Source organism: Phaseolus vulgaris, chromosome 9 (genome assembly GCF_051622355.1).
Source record: "Phaseolus vulgaris cultivar YP4 chromosome 9, ASM5162235v1, whole genome shotgun sequence".
NCBI lineage: Eukaryota > Viridiplantae > Streptophyta > Magnoliopsida > Fabales > Fabaceae > Phaseolus > Phaseolus vulgaris.
The window spans coordinates 31937318-31955684 of record NC_143506.1 but is presented as its reverse complement, the minus strand read 5'-3'; the positions used below and the strand labels follow the sequence as shown (position 1 = coordinate 31955684).

The 18367-nt window shown below is 31.1% G+C and overlaps 2 protein-coding genes across 2 annotated transcripts; both read left to right on the top strand.

Moving 5' to 3' along the window:
* Positions 1-9276: 9276 nt before the first annotated feature.
* Positions 9277-12173, top strand: LOC137822765 (uncharacterized). Its single transcript, XM_068627758.2, has 8 exons — positions 9277-9420; positions 9500-9612; positions 10173-10244; positions 11025-11060; positions 11234-11279; positions 11515-11602; positions 11836-11893; positions 11978-12173. The coding sequence occupies exons 1-8, from the start codon at positions 9342-9344 to the stop codon at positions 12026-12028; spliced, it is 543 nt and encodes a 180-aa protein (XP_068483859.1). The 5' UTR covers positions 9277-9341; the 3' UTR covers positions 12029-12173.
* A 3772-nt stretch (positions 12174-15945) lies between these two features.
* LOC137820014 (chaperone protein dnaJ 49) lies at positions 15946-17538 on the top strand. Its single transcript, XM_068623776.2, has 2 exons — positions 15946-16139; positions 16277-17538. Exon 2 carries the CDS (start codon positions 16310-16312, stop codon positions 17399-17401), a length of 1092 nt encoding a protein of 363 aa, XP_068479877.1. The 5' UTR covers positions 15946-16139; positions 16277-16309; the 3' UTR covers positions 17402-17538.
* The last annotated feature ends 829 nt before the right edge of the window (positions 17539-18367 follow it).

Below are 18367 nucleotides of genomic sequence, written 5' to 3'. Positions count from 1 at the left end.
CATTAATTATGTTTCATTTCGCACAAACTATTTAATGTACCATTGAAGAAAGAAAATATTAAACGAATGATCATCTTTCATTTATTTTTCTTTTTATGATCAACATCTACTTATTTAGAATCATCTTATATCTCTTATCTTTATCTTGTTTGGAGTTTTACTTTTTTTTGTATATCTTGTATATTTATCTTTTTTTTTGTCTTTATTTTATATCTTATATGTTTTTAGTTATTATTTTTTTCTGTCATTGTTTATTTATTTTTGTTTTTTGTTTTTATTTTATTATTGTTGTTTTTATTTTCTATACTCATTTATTTTTGCATTTTTTTCTTCTCATTTTTAAGCATTAAGTGTAGCATTTGCATTAGTTTTTTTTTAGGATTTTGCATTTAGGGTAAACACTTCAATATTATTTGTGTGTCCACTATTAATTAATATTAATTGACTTTGGTTTTTTTATAATTATGTCCTATGTTTTTTACTTGAATTTAACATGATTACATCATCAATAATAATAAAATTAATACTAATTTATGTTTATAGATTCAACTTTTATGTTGTTGTAGGGTTTAATTTCTTATTTTCTTCATTCTTAAAAAAATAATTTTAAACTAAACATTTTTAATTTATTACTTTTTTATTTTTATTTTGTAAAAATTCATTTCTTTTTTCATTAATTATATTTTTAACTATTTTAAACATTAAAAATACTTATATTTTAATGCATTCAAAATTAAAATTATTAAAAAAAAAAATTATTATTTATTTATTTATTTTTGAAATGGTGCTAGATAGGAAAATAAAAAATAAAAGGGTGCTAGATAGGGAAATAAAAACAAAAGGGTACTAGATAGGGAAATAAAAGCAAAAAGGTGTTAATTAGGGAAATAAAAGTGTAAATGGTGCTAGATATGAAATTTACCCCAATATATTATACTAATCATAAATGTTATAGTTAAAGAATTAAAATAATGCATTAACATAAGTAAGAAAATTTAAAGTATAATTAAATATAAAATTATTTATTTTTAGAGGAAAGTACGAAAATAATGAGAGTATTTTGATTGGGGTATGTTAGATTAGTGTGGTAGTTACGATAAATTTTTTAACTTTTTTAAAAGGTATAAAATGTAAAATTACAAATATTATTACTAATTAAAAAATATTTAAATAATAAAATATGAAGTATTTAAGTGTAAATTTGAGTTAAACACATACCATTTATTTAAGTTTGTTTTTTTAATATTTACAAAAATTAGTGTAATATATAAGTGTACATCTGTTAATTAAAAATATATAAGTTTAAGAAACAAGAAAAAAAAAAAGTATAAAGTGAAATTTGATAAAAGTTGAAAAGAAGTATTATAATTTAATGAAAACAATAAAAACATCGATATTTGAATATGCAAATATTGTGTTCGCATTTATAAAAATTGGGATAAAATGGGAATAACATCAATGTTGACGTGGTTTTATACGGATTGTTTGTTTTTATAAATGTACTGTTTACCAGCAAATATATGAAGATATATTTTTTATTTGGATTCATGGTTTAGTGGAGATGGACGAGATGATATAAGTGTGAAAAGGAAATCTCTCCCTAAAGAGAAAGTCAACTTAGCATTGAGTTTTTTCCAAATTAGTCATTTTCTATTTTAGGATCTCATTTTTTTTACATTTTTCATTAATAAAAGATAAAATTCATTATAAATATTAATTATTAAATAAATTTAACTAACATAAATATTTTAATAAAATGAAATAATAATAATTAATAATAAAATAAAATAAAATTTCAATATAAAAATATATAGTTATTTATAGTAAATAAATTATATAATAATAATTATTTATTATAAATATAATAATACTATTTACATTTAATACAAAAGGATTTTTTAATTAGAATTTTAAATATGAATATTTAAATTATTTATTTCTATATAACAATTTACAATTTTTACATATATTCAAAATTTTACATATATAACTCATATTTTTTTTCAAAATTAATTATTCAACAATATCGAATTATACTACTAATAATTTTAATTCATCTAAATTTAGACAAAAATATCTAATATTTGATTATTCTGTTTTTTTAAAGATAAGGATAAATTTATAATATTAAACTTTATACCTTTAAAAAAATACTCTCACAACCATCACAAACTTCAATATAAACTTTCTTAACAAATCCACCCTAACATACTTTAATCCAAACACACTCATTTTCTTCACACTTTTCTCTCAAATCCTCACACTTCCACTTCTCAATCCAAACACAACCTATGTGAGGTGTAACTTGTGTGCAGTAGGTTTTTGCATAAGCAGTATCTTTTTAAGGTTGTTCAAGATATTTTAGTTTATATATTTTGTGATTACATGTTTCACATATGAAGTGTGGTTGTAATATGAATTAGTGGGATAGTGAAAACAATCTCTCTAAGGTTAGTAGATTAATGTTGGATGTATGATCGGTTTGATTCAAATCAATCTAAAATCATTTGTTCAATCTCTATTTATCTAATTTTTTACTATTTATTGAATATATTTTTGTTTTGTGGGAGTTGAATATTTATAACCAATCTTTGAATATATTTATTGATCTTCTGGGTTAGAGTTGTAGCAAAGTGGATAGTTTTTAGTTAATAAGATTTGTACTACACTCAACTTGTGCTATACGATACTTTTTATTTTGAATATACTTTCAGTTGCATTAATAATATTATTTTGATCATTCAACTATAGAAAATTCGCATGTTATGTAAAATCCTTTATAATAATACGTGAATTAATATTATGTTGACTTCATAAGACTAATTTGATGAATTAAAAAATATTTATTTGTCTCATTATAACATGTTGTTGAGTCTTGCATCTTTTGTTGTATAAACTTTTAGTTTATCATTTTATTACTTGAAAGGACAAGATAGTTTGATGACATAGTAAAATTTAAACTTTTAATGGAAAAAAACTTGTGGTTGTACCCAATGAACATACTTCAAACAAATGTATTAGTTTACTAAAACTAGTCATTATTTGTTATGATCAAAACAAAGATTCTTTATATTATCTTTATTTATAATGATTGGACTATATTGATTAGACAATTGTGATAAGATCACTTTAAATCATATTGTCTCATGATAATATAATTTACGCTTAACATATTGCATTTAACTTTATTTGTACTTTAAAAATGCACAAATGGTTGTTGTCACAAATTTGTATATCAAATTTCAAAATTTATGACATTATTTTTTTTGCAAAGCATATAGAATGTCTGAGAGAAAATTTAATTACTATTACAACATAGTAAAGACTAAAAATAAGAAAGTAGCATGATGAATGAGTGATATTTTAAGGTACAAGTGAACACTTACGTAGGATACATTACAACCGACCTAACAGAGTTCATAAATTGTGTTGAAAAAGACTATGAGTCTTTTTCTTGGTGAGTTCTACAATTCACAATTTCTCGTAGAGTAGACTATAAATTTAGCATAGGAGAGTGAACAACTAAAAGATTCATAGTCATACAAGACAAAATATGGTATAATTGTGGAAAGTTTTAGAAACTTCAATTATCATGTTCAATTTGTTACATGAAAACACACAAAATTCAATCATGTATTTAATATGGTCTACAAGAAGAAATATTCAAAGTTTATTACAAGTTGTTTGAAGAATTGAGGCAAAGATACTATTAACCACCATACATAATAAGATCTCCAAATCCTAAAATGCAAAGAATTTGTAAGGGTCACACAACTTCATACTCTGTTCATAAAAATGGTTTTTATCCCACGACTTCACTATTATACATAATCATCCTCTATACTCACAATTTCTTTGCAAAATTAGTTATATTAAAAATATTTATGCAAATGATTTCTATAAAAAAAAATTCAACTGAAGAATCGTTACACCAAACAAAATCTTTCTTATAAACAGTATACACAACTTATCTATTACAAGAATGAATTTTCTTTTCTCCCACCTAAAAAAACGTTAGGATCATACATAGATAGTCATTTCTATACATTTTTGACTATTTTATGTTTAATATTTATATCAAAGTGATTGATACATCAAAATAATTATTGAAACTCACATTTATGTGACTTATAAATATGTGTAGACAATCAATTTTATTTTCTTTATGTTAATCAATAATCTATTATATGTAAATATCTATTATTTAAAAAGGTATATGAGAATATAAATTATAACAAGAATGTTAAAAAAAATTATTCTATTTCTCTTTTTTAACAAAAGAACCATTAATTGTATTTTCTTTCAATAGAAAATCTTTATTTCCCTCTATTTTTTTTTTCATTTAGACACTTTTTTTTTATTGTTTTCACTATACAAACAACGCAATACAAATTTTAGATTAAATAGTCAATTCATCATCATAAATATTAACATATTTTTTATTTAATAAAAATATTATAACCATAATAAAAAACTTGAATTTCATGAATATTGTCCGAACTCTATCATCGATTAAAATAATCGAATATATATTCTATTTTAATATTTTTAATACTTATTATATATTTGTATTAAAATAAAAATCAATCAACATTCATATACAATTAATCTTAAAGGAATTGTACTGTCTAGGCCGAAAGGTCAACCGAAAGGTTGTATCAAAAGTTGTACCGAAAGTCTCAACCGAAAGGTTAAATATAAAAAGTAAATAAGTAAAATTAAATTAGTGATTATAGCAAAGCCCATAAGATGGGCCCAAATATACATGTGTGTGTTTTCAAAATGTTAGGTGCAAAAAGAAAAGACCCAAGTAACTCTTAAGCCCAATAAGAGAGCCTTATAAATAGAGGTTCAACTCAAGAGGTAAGTAAGATTCAATTTATCTGATGAACATAAAACTATATCTGACTTTGGCATCGGAGCGCCTTGCAGGTACACACACCCACCTGTGAGGAGAAGAAGCCGAGAGCACCTAGCTGAAGGAGAAGCCGAGAGCACTTAGCTGAAGGAGAAGCCGAGAGCATCTAGTTGAAGGAGAAGCCGAGAGCACTTAGCTGAAGGAGAAGCCGAGAGCATCTAGTTGAAGGAGAAGCCGAGAGCATTTAGCCGAAAGAGAAGCCGAGAGCATCTACCTTGAGGAGAAGCCTAGAGCACCCAATGTGAGGAGAAGCCCAGAGTATCCAGCCCAAGAAGAGACCGAGAGAGTCCAACCCAAAGTTCGGAAGATTTGTATAAGAGTTAATCTTGTCCACCTGATTCTAGTGTTCTTGGTCCTTGTTGTAAGAACATTTTGGCGCCCACCATGGGGCCGAGAAGTAGCTGAAAAAGGTTGAAGACAAGATGAATCAAAGAGAAGAACAAGGTGGAGAGCAATCTGGGGAGCAGAGAGATAATCAAAATTCCATGTCAATGGCTATGCTCATGCAGTTACAAAGAGAGTTCGAAACACTAAAGAAAAGAAATGAAGAAAAGTTAAGTATGTTAAGGGCGGAGAATGCGTACATGAAAAGGAAGTTGAATGAAGAGACGATTTTAAACACATCATTTGAAACTGTTCAACCAAGAACACATATCCACCAAAGGGTACATAATGAGAAAAGATTTGAAGGGAAGGGCTCTGAGTTGGTTTACTCAGTTGCCACTGTTATCCATTGATTGTTTCAACACTTTAGTAAAAAAGTTTGGAGCTCATTTTGCTACAAGCCGACCACATCATCTGACATCAATTGCCTTAGTGAATATAAGGCAAGAAAAGGGAGAATCCCTAAGAACATTTATGGAGCGCTTTGGAAAGGTAGCACTAAGTATCCGCAATCTCAGTCCGAAAGTCACAATGCATCATATGATTATAGCACTGAAACCGGGACCATTTGCTGACAGTCTTTGCAAAAAACTGGCAACCAATCTTGATGAGTTAAGACAACATGCATCAAAGTTTATGCAGATGGAAGAGTTGAGAGAATTTCGAGGGCGGATGGAAATGATAAGAAGATAAGTGAAAAGGAAGGATGACATTCGTTTAGAAAAGGAAGAGAATAATTTCGTAGCCGAAAGTTTCAGCAATATACACCGTTGAGTAGTAATGGAGCAAGAATCTTACAATAAGCAATGGCAATAAAGATAATCTCACCACCAAAGAAGGAAAGAACTTCAAAAAGAGCATATCAGCGTAAACATTACCAATACCACAAGAATCATGGTCGTCATACAGAAGAATGTGTAGCTTTGAAAGATAAAATTGAAGAATTGATTCAAGTTGGGCAGTTGAAACGCTTTGTTAGAGATGGAGGGATAAGGAGCAGACAAAGTCCAAGGCAGTTAAACACTCATCGTTGTATGTAAAACCTTTCGGTCATGGATGATTTTTCATGTATAAAGAAAGTCTTATTCAAGATTGAAACACTTAATGAAGAAGTTATTCATATGAAGAGTCAAACTGTTAAATTCATCAATGCTTCGCATACTTCAAACCTCTCGGTCCTGGATGCTTTCACTTCAAGTGAAATCCCTCCCGAGAGTGTATCTCGTACTTCAAACCTCTCGGTCCTAGATGCTTTCACTTCAAGTGAAATCTCTCCCGAGAGTGTATCTCGTACTTCAAACCTCTCGGTCCTGGATGCTTTCACTTCAAGTGAAATCCCTCCCAAGAGTGTATCTCGTACTTCAAGCCTCTCGGATCAAGATGATTTCACTCCAGATGAAATCCCTTCCGATAGTGTATCTCGTACTTCAAGCCTCTCGGATCAAGATGTTTTCACTCCAGGTGAAATCCCTTCCGAGAGTGTATCTCGCACTTCAAGCCTCTCGGATCAAGATGCTTTCACTCCAGGTGAAATCCTTCTCTCGAGTGTTTCATTCAAATCAAATCTCAATCAACGGAGTTCTTATTTAAGAAGTCGAAAAGTTATAGTCCGAAAGGTTGGCAGAATACAAAAACCGAGAGGTCTTATAAAAAACCGAAAGGTTCCAAAGCAAAAACCGAGAGGTCTTATAAAAAACCGAAAGGTTCTAATACAAAAACCGAGAGGTCTCATTTTTTGCATGGCACAAAACAAAAACCGAAAGGTCTCATTTTTTTGCATGGCACAAAACAAAAACCGAGAGGTCTTCTCAAAAAACCGAAAGGTTCTAATACAAAAACCGAGAGGTCTTATAAAAAACCGAAAGGTTCTAATACAAAAACCGAGAGGTCTCATTTTCTGCATGGCAGAAAACAAAAACCGAGAGGTTTTATCAAAAAACCGAAAGGTTCCAATACAAAACCGAGAGGTCTTATAAAAAACCGAAAGGTTCCAAAACAAAAACCGAGAGGTCTTATCAAAAAACCGAAAGGTTCTAATACAAAACCGAGAGGTCTTATAAAAAACCGAAAGGTTCCAAAACAAAAACCGAGAGGTCTTATAAAAAAACCGAAAGGTTCTAATACAAAAATCGAGAGGTCTCATTTTTTGCATGACACAAAACAAAAACCGAAAGGTCTCATTTTTTTTGCATGGCACAAAACAAAAACCGAAAGGTCTCATTTTTTTGCATGACACAAAACAAAAACCGAAAGGTCTCATTTTTTTGCATGGCACAAAACAAAAACCGAGAGGTCTTCTCAAAACCGAAAGGTTCTAATACAAAAACCGAGAGGTCTTATAAAAAACCGAAAGGTTCTAATACAAAAACCGAGAGGTCTCATTTTCTGCATGGCAGAAAACAAAAACCGAGAGGTTTTATCAAAAAACCGAAAGGTTCCAATACAAAACCGAGAGGTCTTATAAAAAACCGAAAGGTTCCAAAACAAAAACCGAGAGGTCTTATCAAAAAACCGAAAGGTTCTAATACAAAACCGAGAGGTCTTATAAAAAACCGAAAGGTTCCAAAACAAAAACCGAGAGGTCTTATAAAAAAACCGAAAGGTTCTAATACAAAAATCGAGAGGTCTCATTTTTTGCATGACACAAAACAAAAACCGAAAGGTCTCATTTTTTTTGCATGGCACAAAACAAAAACCGAAAGGTCTCATTTTTTTGCATGACACAAAACAAAAACCGAAAGGTCTCATTTTTTTGCATGGCACAAAACAAAAACCGAGAGGTCTTCTCAAAACCGAAAGGTTCTAATACAAAAACCGAGAGGTCTTATAAAAAACCGAAAGGTTCTAATACAAAAACCGAGAGGTCTCATTTTCTGCATGGCAGAAAACAAAAACCGAGAGGTTTTATCAAAAAACCGAAAGGTTCCAATACAAAACCGAGAGGTCTTATAAAAAACCGAAAGGTTCCAAAACAAAAACCGAGAGGTCTTATCAAAAAACCGAAAGGTTCTAATACAAAACCGAGAGGTCTTATAAAAAACCGAAAGGTTCCAAAACAAAAACCGAGAGGTCTTATAAAAAAACCGAAAGGTTCTAATACAAAAATCGAGAGGTCTCATTTTTTGCATGACACAAAACAAAAACCGAAAGGTCTCATTTTTTTTGCATGGCACAAAACAAAAACCGAAAGGTCTCATTTTTTTGCATGACACAAAACAAAAACCGAAAGGTCTCATTTTTTTGCATGGCACAAAACAAAAACCGAGAGGTCTTCTCAAAACCGAAAGGTTCTAATACAAAAACCGAGAGGTCTCATTTTCTGCATGGCAGAAAACAAAAACCGACAGGTTTTATCAACAACCGAAAGGTCTCATTTTTTGCATGGCAGAAACAAACCGAGAGGTTTTATCGAAAAAACCGAAAGGTTCTAATGCAAAACCGAGAAGCCGAGAGCACTTAGCCGAAAGAGAAGCCAAGAGCATCTACCTTGAGGAGAAGCCTAGAGCACCCAATGTGAGGAGAAGCCCAGAGTATCCAGCCCAAGAAGAGACTGAGAGAGTCCAACCCAAAGTTCGAAAGATTTGTATAAAAGTTAATCTTATCAAACTGATTTTAGTGTTCTTGGTCCTTCTGGTAAGAACAATAATATTTCCATTTTATAAATTTAAAATTTTTAATATTTTTTTAGATTAATTATATATTAACTTTTTTTATTATAAACACATCTGACAAGTTTTATAAACAAACAAAATTAAAAAACTTATATTAAGATTATAATTTTTTTTAACTAAAATCAATATCTGTACTTATTGGTGTATTCATCCACAGTTTGATGAGATATTTTGAAATAGAAGGAACACGTGTCGCATAGACATTGGGGAAACTACGTATACGTGTTTGAATTGTAAGTGTGGTGAATTTGAAGTCAATGGTAACCCAACCATATTTAAGTTTTGCACTGCAAGAGCCAAACGCATTCATTGTGAGTAACAAGAAGGAAACGTGAACCGTTTCCAACCCTACCAATGCGCAGAGAACAATGGGTTGGGTCGCAGACACTCTTCACTCTGTTACTTCCATTCAGCTCAGAGAACTCTTCAACCACTTCATCAGTCTCGGTACCATTTCTTTCATGATCAACCAAATCAATTACCTAATCGTCGCTAATTTCTGTTATTCTTGGCAACCTGTTTTTAGGTTTGATTGTAACATCGGCGCTCGTAATATGGAAAGTGTTAATCTGTGTTAGCGGCTGCCAATCACCCGTCGTCGTCGTTATTTCCGCAAGTATGGAACCTGGTTTCGGACGAGTAAGCTCTATTTTTAAATTATGCATAATCTTCTTTCTGTTTCAAAACATTGCACTCACACACATTTTCTACTTTGCATATTATCCCTTTAAATTGTGAAACTATTGAATTTATGTCACTTGTGAAAGTGCGAACGAAGACTATCGAATGAATTTTGATTGAATAAAAAAATGAAAAACCGAAAAGATTAGGGTATAATTTTTTTTCCATGAATTGGGAGAAACGATTTATTTTATTTAAATACGTAATAAATAATAATAAAAGAACCCATCAAACAACAATTATAACGACGGTAAAAGAGGAATGTAAGTTTAATTTGAGTTAGGGACGAAGGATGTTATTTTTTAATAAAAAAATATTTTAAAAAACAATGATTCGACAATTTTTTTGAAATAAAATATTATATTTATAATAAGATAATATTTTTTTTTAGTGTTAAGTGGATATGACTGGTAATGAAGGTATTCTGTTATTCTTTTTTGTTTATTTCAACGTGTGGTAATGATGTAAAATGGTGATTTGCATTTTGTGATGCTGACTATTATATGGTTTTCTTACAGGGTGACATTCTGTTTTTGCACACGAGCAAGGATCCCATTCGTGCAGGAGACATTGTGGTTTACAATATAGATGTATGCACCATCATTATTATTATTATTATCATTTTGTTCTGTACTGGTTGTGGATTTTGAAATGCTTTCCAATATTATTCTATCAATTTCTTGGCATTGATCATCAGCCTTTTGTTACAACAATATGTCTTTGACAAGAACCTACTTTTTGTTCCATGAAAATATTACTGTTCTTTTTTTAATTATTCATGTTTTAAATTTTTTTGTTTTAACTTTTTTTAATAAAATTTGGATTTAGAAAAATGGAAAAACCGAAAAGTACTCCCAATATTACTACACAAGTAGCCAATGAGAGGTTGAAGCTGGTAGTGAAAATCCACTTATTTGAATTCAAATATACTTTTAGTCTTGTGAAAATATTATTATTTATTATTTTAGTTTTTATATAAAAAAAACTATTAATTCGTTTTCGTATATTAAGATTTTAATCATTCTCTAAATACTGAAAACAGGTGTTACAAGAGATTAGATCCCATTATTTTGTTAGTTAGAAACTACAATTAACAAGATTTACATAAAAGTCAAAACAAAAAATGTGCTATTTTCTTGCATAAAACATATTTAATCCTTTTGAGAGATAGAGAACTAACCTTGACTCTCTTTTCTTCTCAACACTTAATTATTCAACAAAATTTTATAACAAGGTAGGAAATAAATAAGGATTATGTCCAATATTGCAAGAAAAGACTAGTTTTGGCCATCATATATGTTCTTGCAATATAATGCTAGTCTTGAAAATTTTATTTATGTTTAATGTGGTTGCAACTATACATTGTACAGGGAAAAGACATTCCAATTGTTCACCGTGTAATTGAGGTTTGTATGACTTTAATTTTCTGCTGCTCAACATTTTTTTTGTACTATTTAGTTTACCCAACATAAGCCATTTTTCATTTTACAAAATGGATTTATTGGCTATTTCTATTTTTAAAATTTCAATATTATTTGATGACTATGATAAATAATACTCAATTTGTTGATTTTTTTAGGTTCGTGAACGTCAAAATACTGAAGAAGCTTATATCCTCACAAAAGGTACAATACAAAAGACATGATGCCTATATTATATCTCCATATTATATTCTAATTGTCAGCAGATGATCCATATTATTATATTTTTCGGTCACGGTTCAATAAAGCTATTACCATTAGTACTAAAAGTTTATTGTTAGTATTTTGTTTTCATGGGGTAAGTAATTAACTTTTTTGGTTTCAATAATTTCTTTCATCAATTGACCAAACATTCACATTTCTTTGATATGCATTTCAGGAGACAACAATCCTTCAGATGACAGGGTTATGTATAATCCAGGCCAGAAGTGGTTGCAAGAACACCATATTATGGGAAGAGCTGTAGGGTAAATCCTATTACATTAGGACTAAGCTTCTACTATTGCTTCTCTTTTGGACGCGTCAAAGAGAATTGCTTTGGGCATAATAAGTACATTTTTGGAGTAAATTTGGAGTCAAGAATCGTTGTGCTCGTTTATTTCTTTAAAGAAATTTGCGAAATCATTTTTCAAAATTATAAACCAAACATGATTTCATCACTTACGTATATACAACTTCATTACTTGTGTCTTTTCTGCAGGTTCTTGCCTTATGTTGGTTGGGTTACAATAATAATGACTGATATTCCTGTACTAAAGGTTTGTTATTTTGGGCTACAGTTTAATAGTGTCAATATTAGCATCTTAATATGAATTCATCAATCATCATTTTTTTTTTTGCAGTATATACTGATTGGGGCATTGGGACTGCTAGTTTTAACAATGAAGGAATAAGGATGCAATTCTTTATACATGGCTTAAACTGACATATATTTAGCTTTTTCAAGGACGAAGAGTGTAACAAAGAATTACATAAATTATATAAGAATATTATCTTTTTCCTTTTTCAACTATATACATACCTCAAAGTTACATAGTCTTCCTTGTTTTGGTGTACGCTACAAAGTTATACACATTATCACAGTCTGCAATAAACTCTAGTATGTGGCAGTCTTCTGGTAACGCAGTACCATGGTGGGAGAAAGTATACATGGTCGGTATGTTCTGGGACGCAATGCAAATTTGTAATAGTTGATGAAAGTATACAAAGAAAATAGTCTACCTATGGATTTGGATGGGTTATAAATTTATCTTGAGATGAGTCCTAATGTAGCATAAACTAGTGCATGTAAAGACATATTCAAGCTTGTATGTGTCTTGGCTAAATAGAGAAAAAAAAAAGTGATAGAACATTATAGAAAGATTATATTACCATTATGATTTTGTTTGAACTTTATATTAGAAGGAGAAAATATTGTGTCTTGCAAACTTTTTCTCCAATTTATTTTATATAGCTACAATAATTGAGAAATATGAACTAAAACAAATGATGATATAAGGTACAAGTCTATTCTATTGTTCTCTTATTACATGACAAAAATTGTGTCTCAGTTAAGTACAATCTAACATAATTATTTGAATTTTGATTCATTGTGAGAAGTCTAATCTCTTAATTAATTTACAAATATGTCTATTTTTGTAGTCTTTATGTGTATAAAAAAAATATCACGTACACGTACACTTTGTTTCATTATATCAAAGATAGAATGGACAAATAATTTTGCATTGAACTCTCACACCATTTGTTTTTATTTCTCAATTTCAAAACACAGAAGTTGCCTTCACGATTGATGACTTTGGATGACACGAAATGAAGAAGTTTCACACAATGTTGGTGACTTCCATGAGATCACGTGCACCACCTCATTTCTTTCCTCACATGGCTACAACAATTCTTGTTTTGTTTAGATGGGTACAACAATTGAACAATGGTGTTCAGAGATTCCCTGACAAACTAAGTTTGAATTCAAACTTAACATACATTGGTGCGGGTGGAGGTTGCAATTTAGCATTAAGGGTGCTTAGAATGAGGTTCCAACCATTCAAATGTGACTACAATCTATTCACAATTTCAATTTAAATAGGTCCCAACCTAAACATTGTGACCACGCTGAAATTAACACATATTTCGAAAACAACATAATATGTAAGAGGAGATTACACAACCTCACTATCAACATCATGTCGGGTGTTCTTCTCAAGTTGAATCGTTTCAACAACAATCTTTTCGTCCGTCAAGTGTTCACCCGACTCAATTCTTCGGATATATGGATCAACTTCACATGCCATTCCAATTGTCATTCCACCAACCGCCTTTCATCTACTCAATATTTCTATCTCAACAACTATTTATTATTGGTCCATCAAATCCATTTGCAACCTCTACCATGACCCCTCATCTGCCTATAATTCAATGTCATCCATGTAGTATCATCGACCAACAATGCCTTCACAAGTGTCCATGGGTAGTTAAGGTAGCTTACCTTTGACAAAAGGAGCACAAAATTTCTAATGGAGGAGACAAAAATTATGACAAAAGGTCTGACCAACAAGGTGATTCATAGTCAAATTAGATGAATTGTGGTGTGATTGTGGCAAGTTTAAAAACTTCACTTGCCATGTTCACATGTGTTTGTTGTGCATGCAAACACACACATCACAATATTGTGATGTACATTGCTCATGTCTAAACCTCGAAACAAGTATCTAAGATGTATGAAGGTCTTCTTGAAGAACTCAAGCACAATAACTATTGACCAACTTATATTAAACTAATTTGGTGGTCAAACCTAGAAGTGAAAAAAACTTGAAAGGATAAGCTCAAGTCAAGTCGAATAAGAATGGAAATGGACATTAGGGAACAACAAAGACGAATGGAAAAATGTTTCTATTGTCACACAATTAGTCACACTAGAAAAAATGTCTCAACATTAATGCAACATCAACTTCATATAATTATTGTCTATGGTTTTAAATTAATTATTTTCCATGTAAAATGTTGACATTGATCTAATGAATAAATTTTTAATTTGTTTGTCATACAATTATGATTTTTTTTTATTTCAATAACTATTAGCTGACAAATGAATTTTGTATACTATAGTAACATTGTAAGATTAATTTAATTTTTAATTTTGAAACAATTTTTTACATTTCTTAACAGTACATTAAAAACTTTTCAATATTATTGGTATGATATTTTAAAAATTACAACTCCAAAAATAATTTTTATTACATAGAATGAAGAAACAACAATAAATGCAATGTTATCTAACAATAAATAATTACATAATCAACAAAAAAAAACTTTTATTCATGTCACACTAATCAACAATTTGTGCACAAGTTAAGAATCTTATCACCATCAATGTTTTATGAATAATTTCGTTTAGTGTGAGTTGAGTCTAGTGTACGCTTATCAACATTGTTTCTTTAATAACACACATAAATCATGCTTATCTATCACTTATTATTTTTCAACTATAAATATAATCATTTACAAAATTAAAATCATTATGTCAAATTCACCATTTTGTTCATAATTTTTCTCTTTAAATGGAGCAAATTTTCATCATGTATATTGAGAATTATTTCAATTCATATCTTGCAACTTGTTTGCAAATGACCAGAGACAAAATAAGAAAGATGTTCACTTTCAATATGCTTCTCCAAAATTGTTTAAGATCCCATACAATTGTACATTTATAAATTTGAAGGAAAAATATGCACAACTTTGGGTCTTTCTAATGACACATTAAAAAGTTGTACTGAACTCAATCTAAAGTCACACATGACAATCTAGTTAGATATGATGCTACTAAGATATTAATTGATATCCATGTAGCGCAAATGATTGCTAATGGGTCCCAAATTTCTTTCAATACCATGATTGAAAACTTTTTAGAATATCTATAAAAGAAATTATGATACTTATAAACCCACTTAATGCAAGCTCTTCCACAAACCCTAACCGCGTCACTTCCCATAAAAAAAAATACTTTACTTTGGGGGAGTTATAGAATGAGTCACCGTCATGGAAAATCAAAATAGTTATGACTTTACCCACAAATGTTGTAATATCATCTAACACAATTAGTTTTTCACTCAAATATTTGTCCAGATAACTAAAGTATAACACTATTGACACTATAAACAAGTCATAATTTACCCACAAATGTTATAATATCATCTAACACAATTAGTTTTTCACTCAAATATTTGTCCAAATAACTAAAATATAACATTATGGACACCATAAACAAGTTATAGAAATTAGCTACTGACATCTAGTTCTTGTTTTACTAAAAAAAATAGTACACAAATGGTCAATTTGATATCAATCATTATTATTATTAATAATGATATTTTACTTTAAAATTTATTTTACACACACCATTACCTTATGTTATTTATTATTTTAATAAATTTCAATTTAATAGTTAAAAATTACATAATTTTTTAATTTTGTTTAATTATTTTTTTATTTCTAAAATGAGTGATGATATTTTGATACAAAGAAAAAAAATCTACTTAACAATATAAACTAATAATATTTTAATAAATTTATTTTATTTCTTAACTTAAAATTCTAATATAAATGGTTATATTATGAAAGTGAATTGTTAATTAGATGTCTTTTTAGGGTGTGAAACTATTATTTTTGTTTTAGGTGTTATGTTGGATGATTCATTATTAAAATTCACCGAATTGTGAAAGTAACATACCTAAGTAGTTAATAATTTAATTCAGTAATTTCATAAGTTTATTTTGGAAAAATAAATTATATATCTTTTTAATCTTTAATCAAAAGAGAAAGAAAGTTGTGAATTATATATATGGAGAAGAGGAGAAGATTTGAGAGTTGCTCCATTAATCTCCAATCGTGGGGCAGTGATAAACTGTGAATCACAATCTCTGTTCTATCCCCAAATGAAACCCTAATCAACTCGTTTCTCATTCTTCTATCTCGCTACCAATCTTTCTACGCTCGTCTTCCTCTCCAACTGTAACTTCACTTCCTCTTCAATTTCTCATTTCAATTCACAATTTTTTATTGTTCTTTCTATTTTCCCCCAAAATTAATCCCAAATCTCACATATAAATCTCGAATTGTTCACTCCCTTGGTTGCCCTAATTTTTCAGGTGCAAAGATCCGGCACGAGCGTTACCTAGACGATGGAAGGGAACAAGGACGATGCGTTGAAATGTTTGAGAATCGGCAAAGAGGCGTTAGAAAGTGGCGATCGTACACGCGCGTTGAAGTTCGTGATGAAGGCGCGCCGCCTCGATCCCGCGCTCCCCGTCGACGATCTATTGTCCCGGATAGAGGCGGACACAGGGGATCAGGCCCCTGCCGCGGAGGCAGCGGCGGAACCTACCGTTTCCCCCGATAAGCCTTCTCTACGGCGAAGGGCCGCTACCTCGGCGGCCCCGGCGGGGTCCTCCTCCTCCTCGTCCTCTTCGGTCTCATATACCGAAGAGCAAGTTTCAATTATCAGAGAAATTAAGAGGAAGAAAAACTTTTATGAGATATTGGGATTAGAGAAAAGTTGCACTGTTGAGGATGTGAGGAAATCTTATAGAAAACTGTCCCTTAAGGTTCATCCCGACAAGAACAAAGCCCCTGGCGCTGAGGAAGCATTCAAGGCTGTGTCAAAGGCGTTTCAGTGCCTTAGCAATGAAGATAGTAGGAGGAAGTATGATGTTTCCGGTGAAGATGAATCGGTTTACGAGCAGCGTGCCGCTAGGCCAGCTGCAAGGGGTTTTAATGGTTACTATGAGGCTGATGTTGATGCTGAGGAGATATTTAGGAACTTCTTCTTTGGAGGAATGGCCCCTGCAGCCAATTTTGGAGGATTCAGTTTTGGACCAGGTGGTTTCAATGGCTTCAATGGTCATAGGCCTGCAGAACACGCTTCTGGTGGTTTTAATGTGCGTGCTTTAATTCAGTTGCTGCCGGTGCTACTGATTTTGCTACTAAACTTTTTGCCTTCCTCTGATCCCTTGTACTCGCTGTCGAAGAGCTATCCTTATGAGTATCGGCTTACTACACCTAAGGGTGTTAACTATTATGTCAAGTCTGCAAAGTTTGTTCAGGAGTATCCGCCGGAGAGCGAAGAACGAGCAACTCTTGAAGAAAGGGTGGAGAGGGAGTACTTTAGCGTTCTTCGCCAGAATTGTCATTTCGAGTTGCAGCGCCGCCAATGGGGGTATATCCGGGAAACACCGCACTGCGATATGCTGCGGAAGTATGAGTTGGTGAATTGATGAGTGGAATCATAATGCTATTTTTATTACTGTCTTACCTTTTGATGTAGATGCAACAGCTATTACTTATTTGTGATATTATAGAATGTACAATTTATTTTTTACACTCTGATATTAGTGAAGCAAGTTCACAATAAGCCAGCTGCTCTGTTGGAATTGTTATCTCTCAAATTTTATCAAATATCTCTATGATAGATTTTTTTTTGTTTACTTGCTGAAATCATTGATTACCTGAGGTATAGTATGAATGCATTGGCTCAATTGTGTACTTACATTTTGTCTTTTGACTGTAGTGTATTCCATGCTAGGTGGTAGAGTAAATCAGTAAGTACTATTTTGCTATAATGCCCTGATTATTCGGTTGATTTTATTGTTGCTAAGTGACAACTTTTACATATTACGGTAATGCTTTAGCTCTAATATAGGATGAATGGATGAAGAGAATGGGATAAATGTCTGGAGATGGCAAAAAGAGGAAGGCAAAGATCGAGAGGGAATAGCTTAACAATTCCATGATTTTACATCATCATCAAAAGGAAATAGTGTTTAGAGGGTGCTAAACTCTTGCTGAAGGAGGATTATGTGGAGTTATTGATGTCATCATTGGGCATATACGATGGAAGTTAGTACTTTGAAGCATGATTTTTGGACAACTAAACTCCCAATTAGCAAATATCTATTCTATTGTCATGCCATATCACTCCTCACTTTTCTATTTCTTTCTCCCACCTGGGCTAGACAGCCCAATGGTTGTCCACGAAACATTTTTCCTCATACATTAAGTAGCGATCTAGCCTTCTTTGCTTCCTTGATACCTGATAAGCAGAAGCTCTTTGATTGAGGTAGTAGTGGAGGCATAGTTGAGTCGAAGTTCCATGGCGATTAGGCACCATCTGTGTGTTGCTAGACTTTTACAATGATATGATCTATAGCTTATCTGTCATCATGGATATTAAATTTTACGTT

What these genes read in the sequence shown, in the direction of transcription:
- LOC137822765 (XM_068627758.2), top strand. Translation starts at nt 9,342, where the DNA reads ATGGGTTGGGTCGCAGACACTCTTCACTCTGTTACTTCCATTCAGCTC. An exon ending in AGCTTATATCCTCACAAAAG is followed by an intron (nt 11,280 to 11,514) that starts GTACAATACAAA and finishes TATGCATTTCAG; the next exon opens with GAGACAACAATCCTTCAGAT. An exon ending in ATTATGGGAAGAGCTGTAGG is followed by an intron (nt 11,603 to 11,835) that starts GTAAATCCTATT and finishes TCTTTTCTGCAG; the next exon opens with GTTCTTGCCTTATGTTGGTT.
- LOC137820014 (XM_068623776.2), top strand. Translation starts at nt 16,310, where the DNA reads ATGGAAGGGAACAAGGACGATGCGTTGAAATGTTTGAGAATCGGCAAA.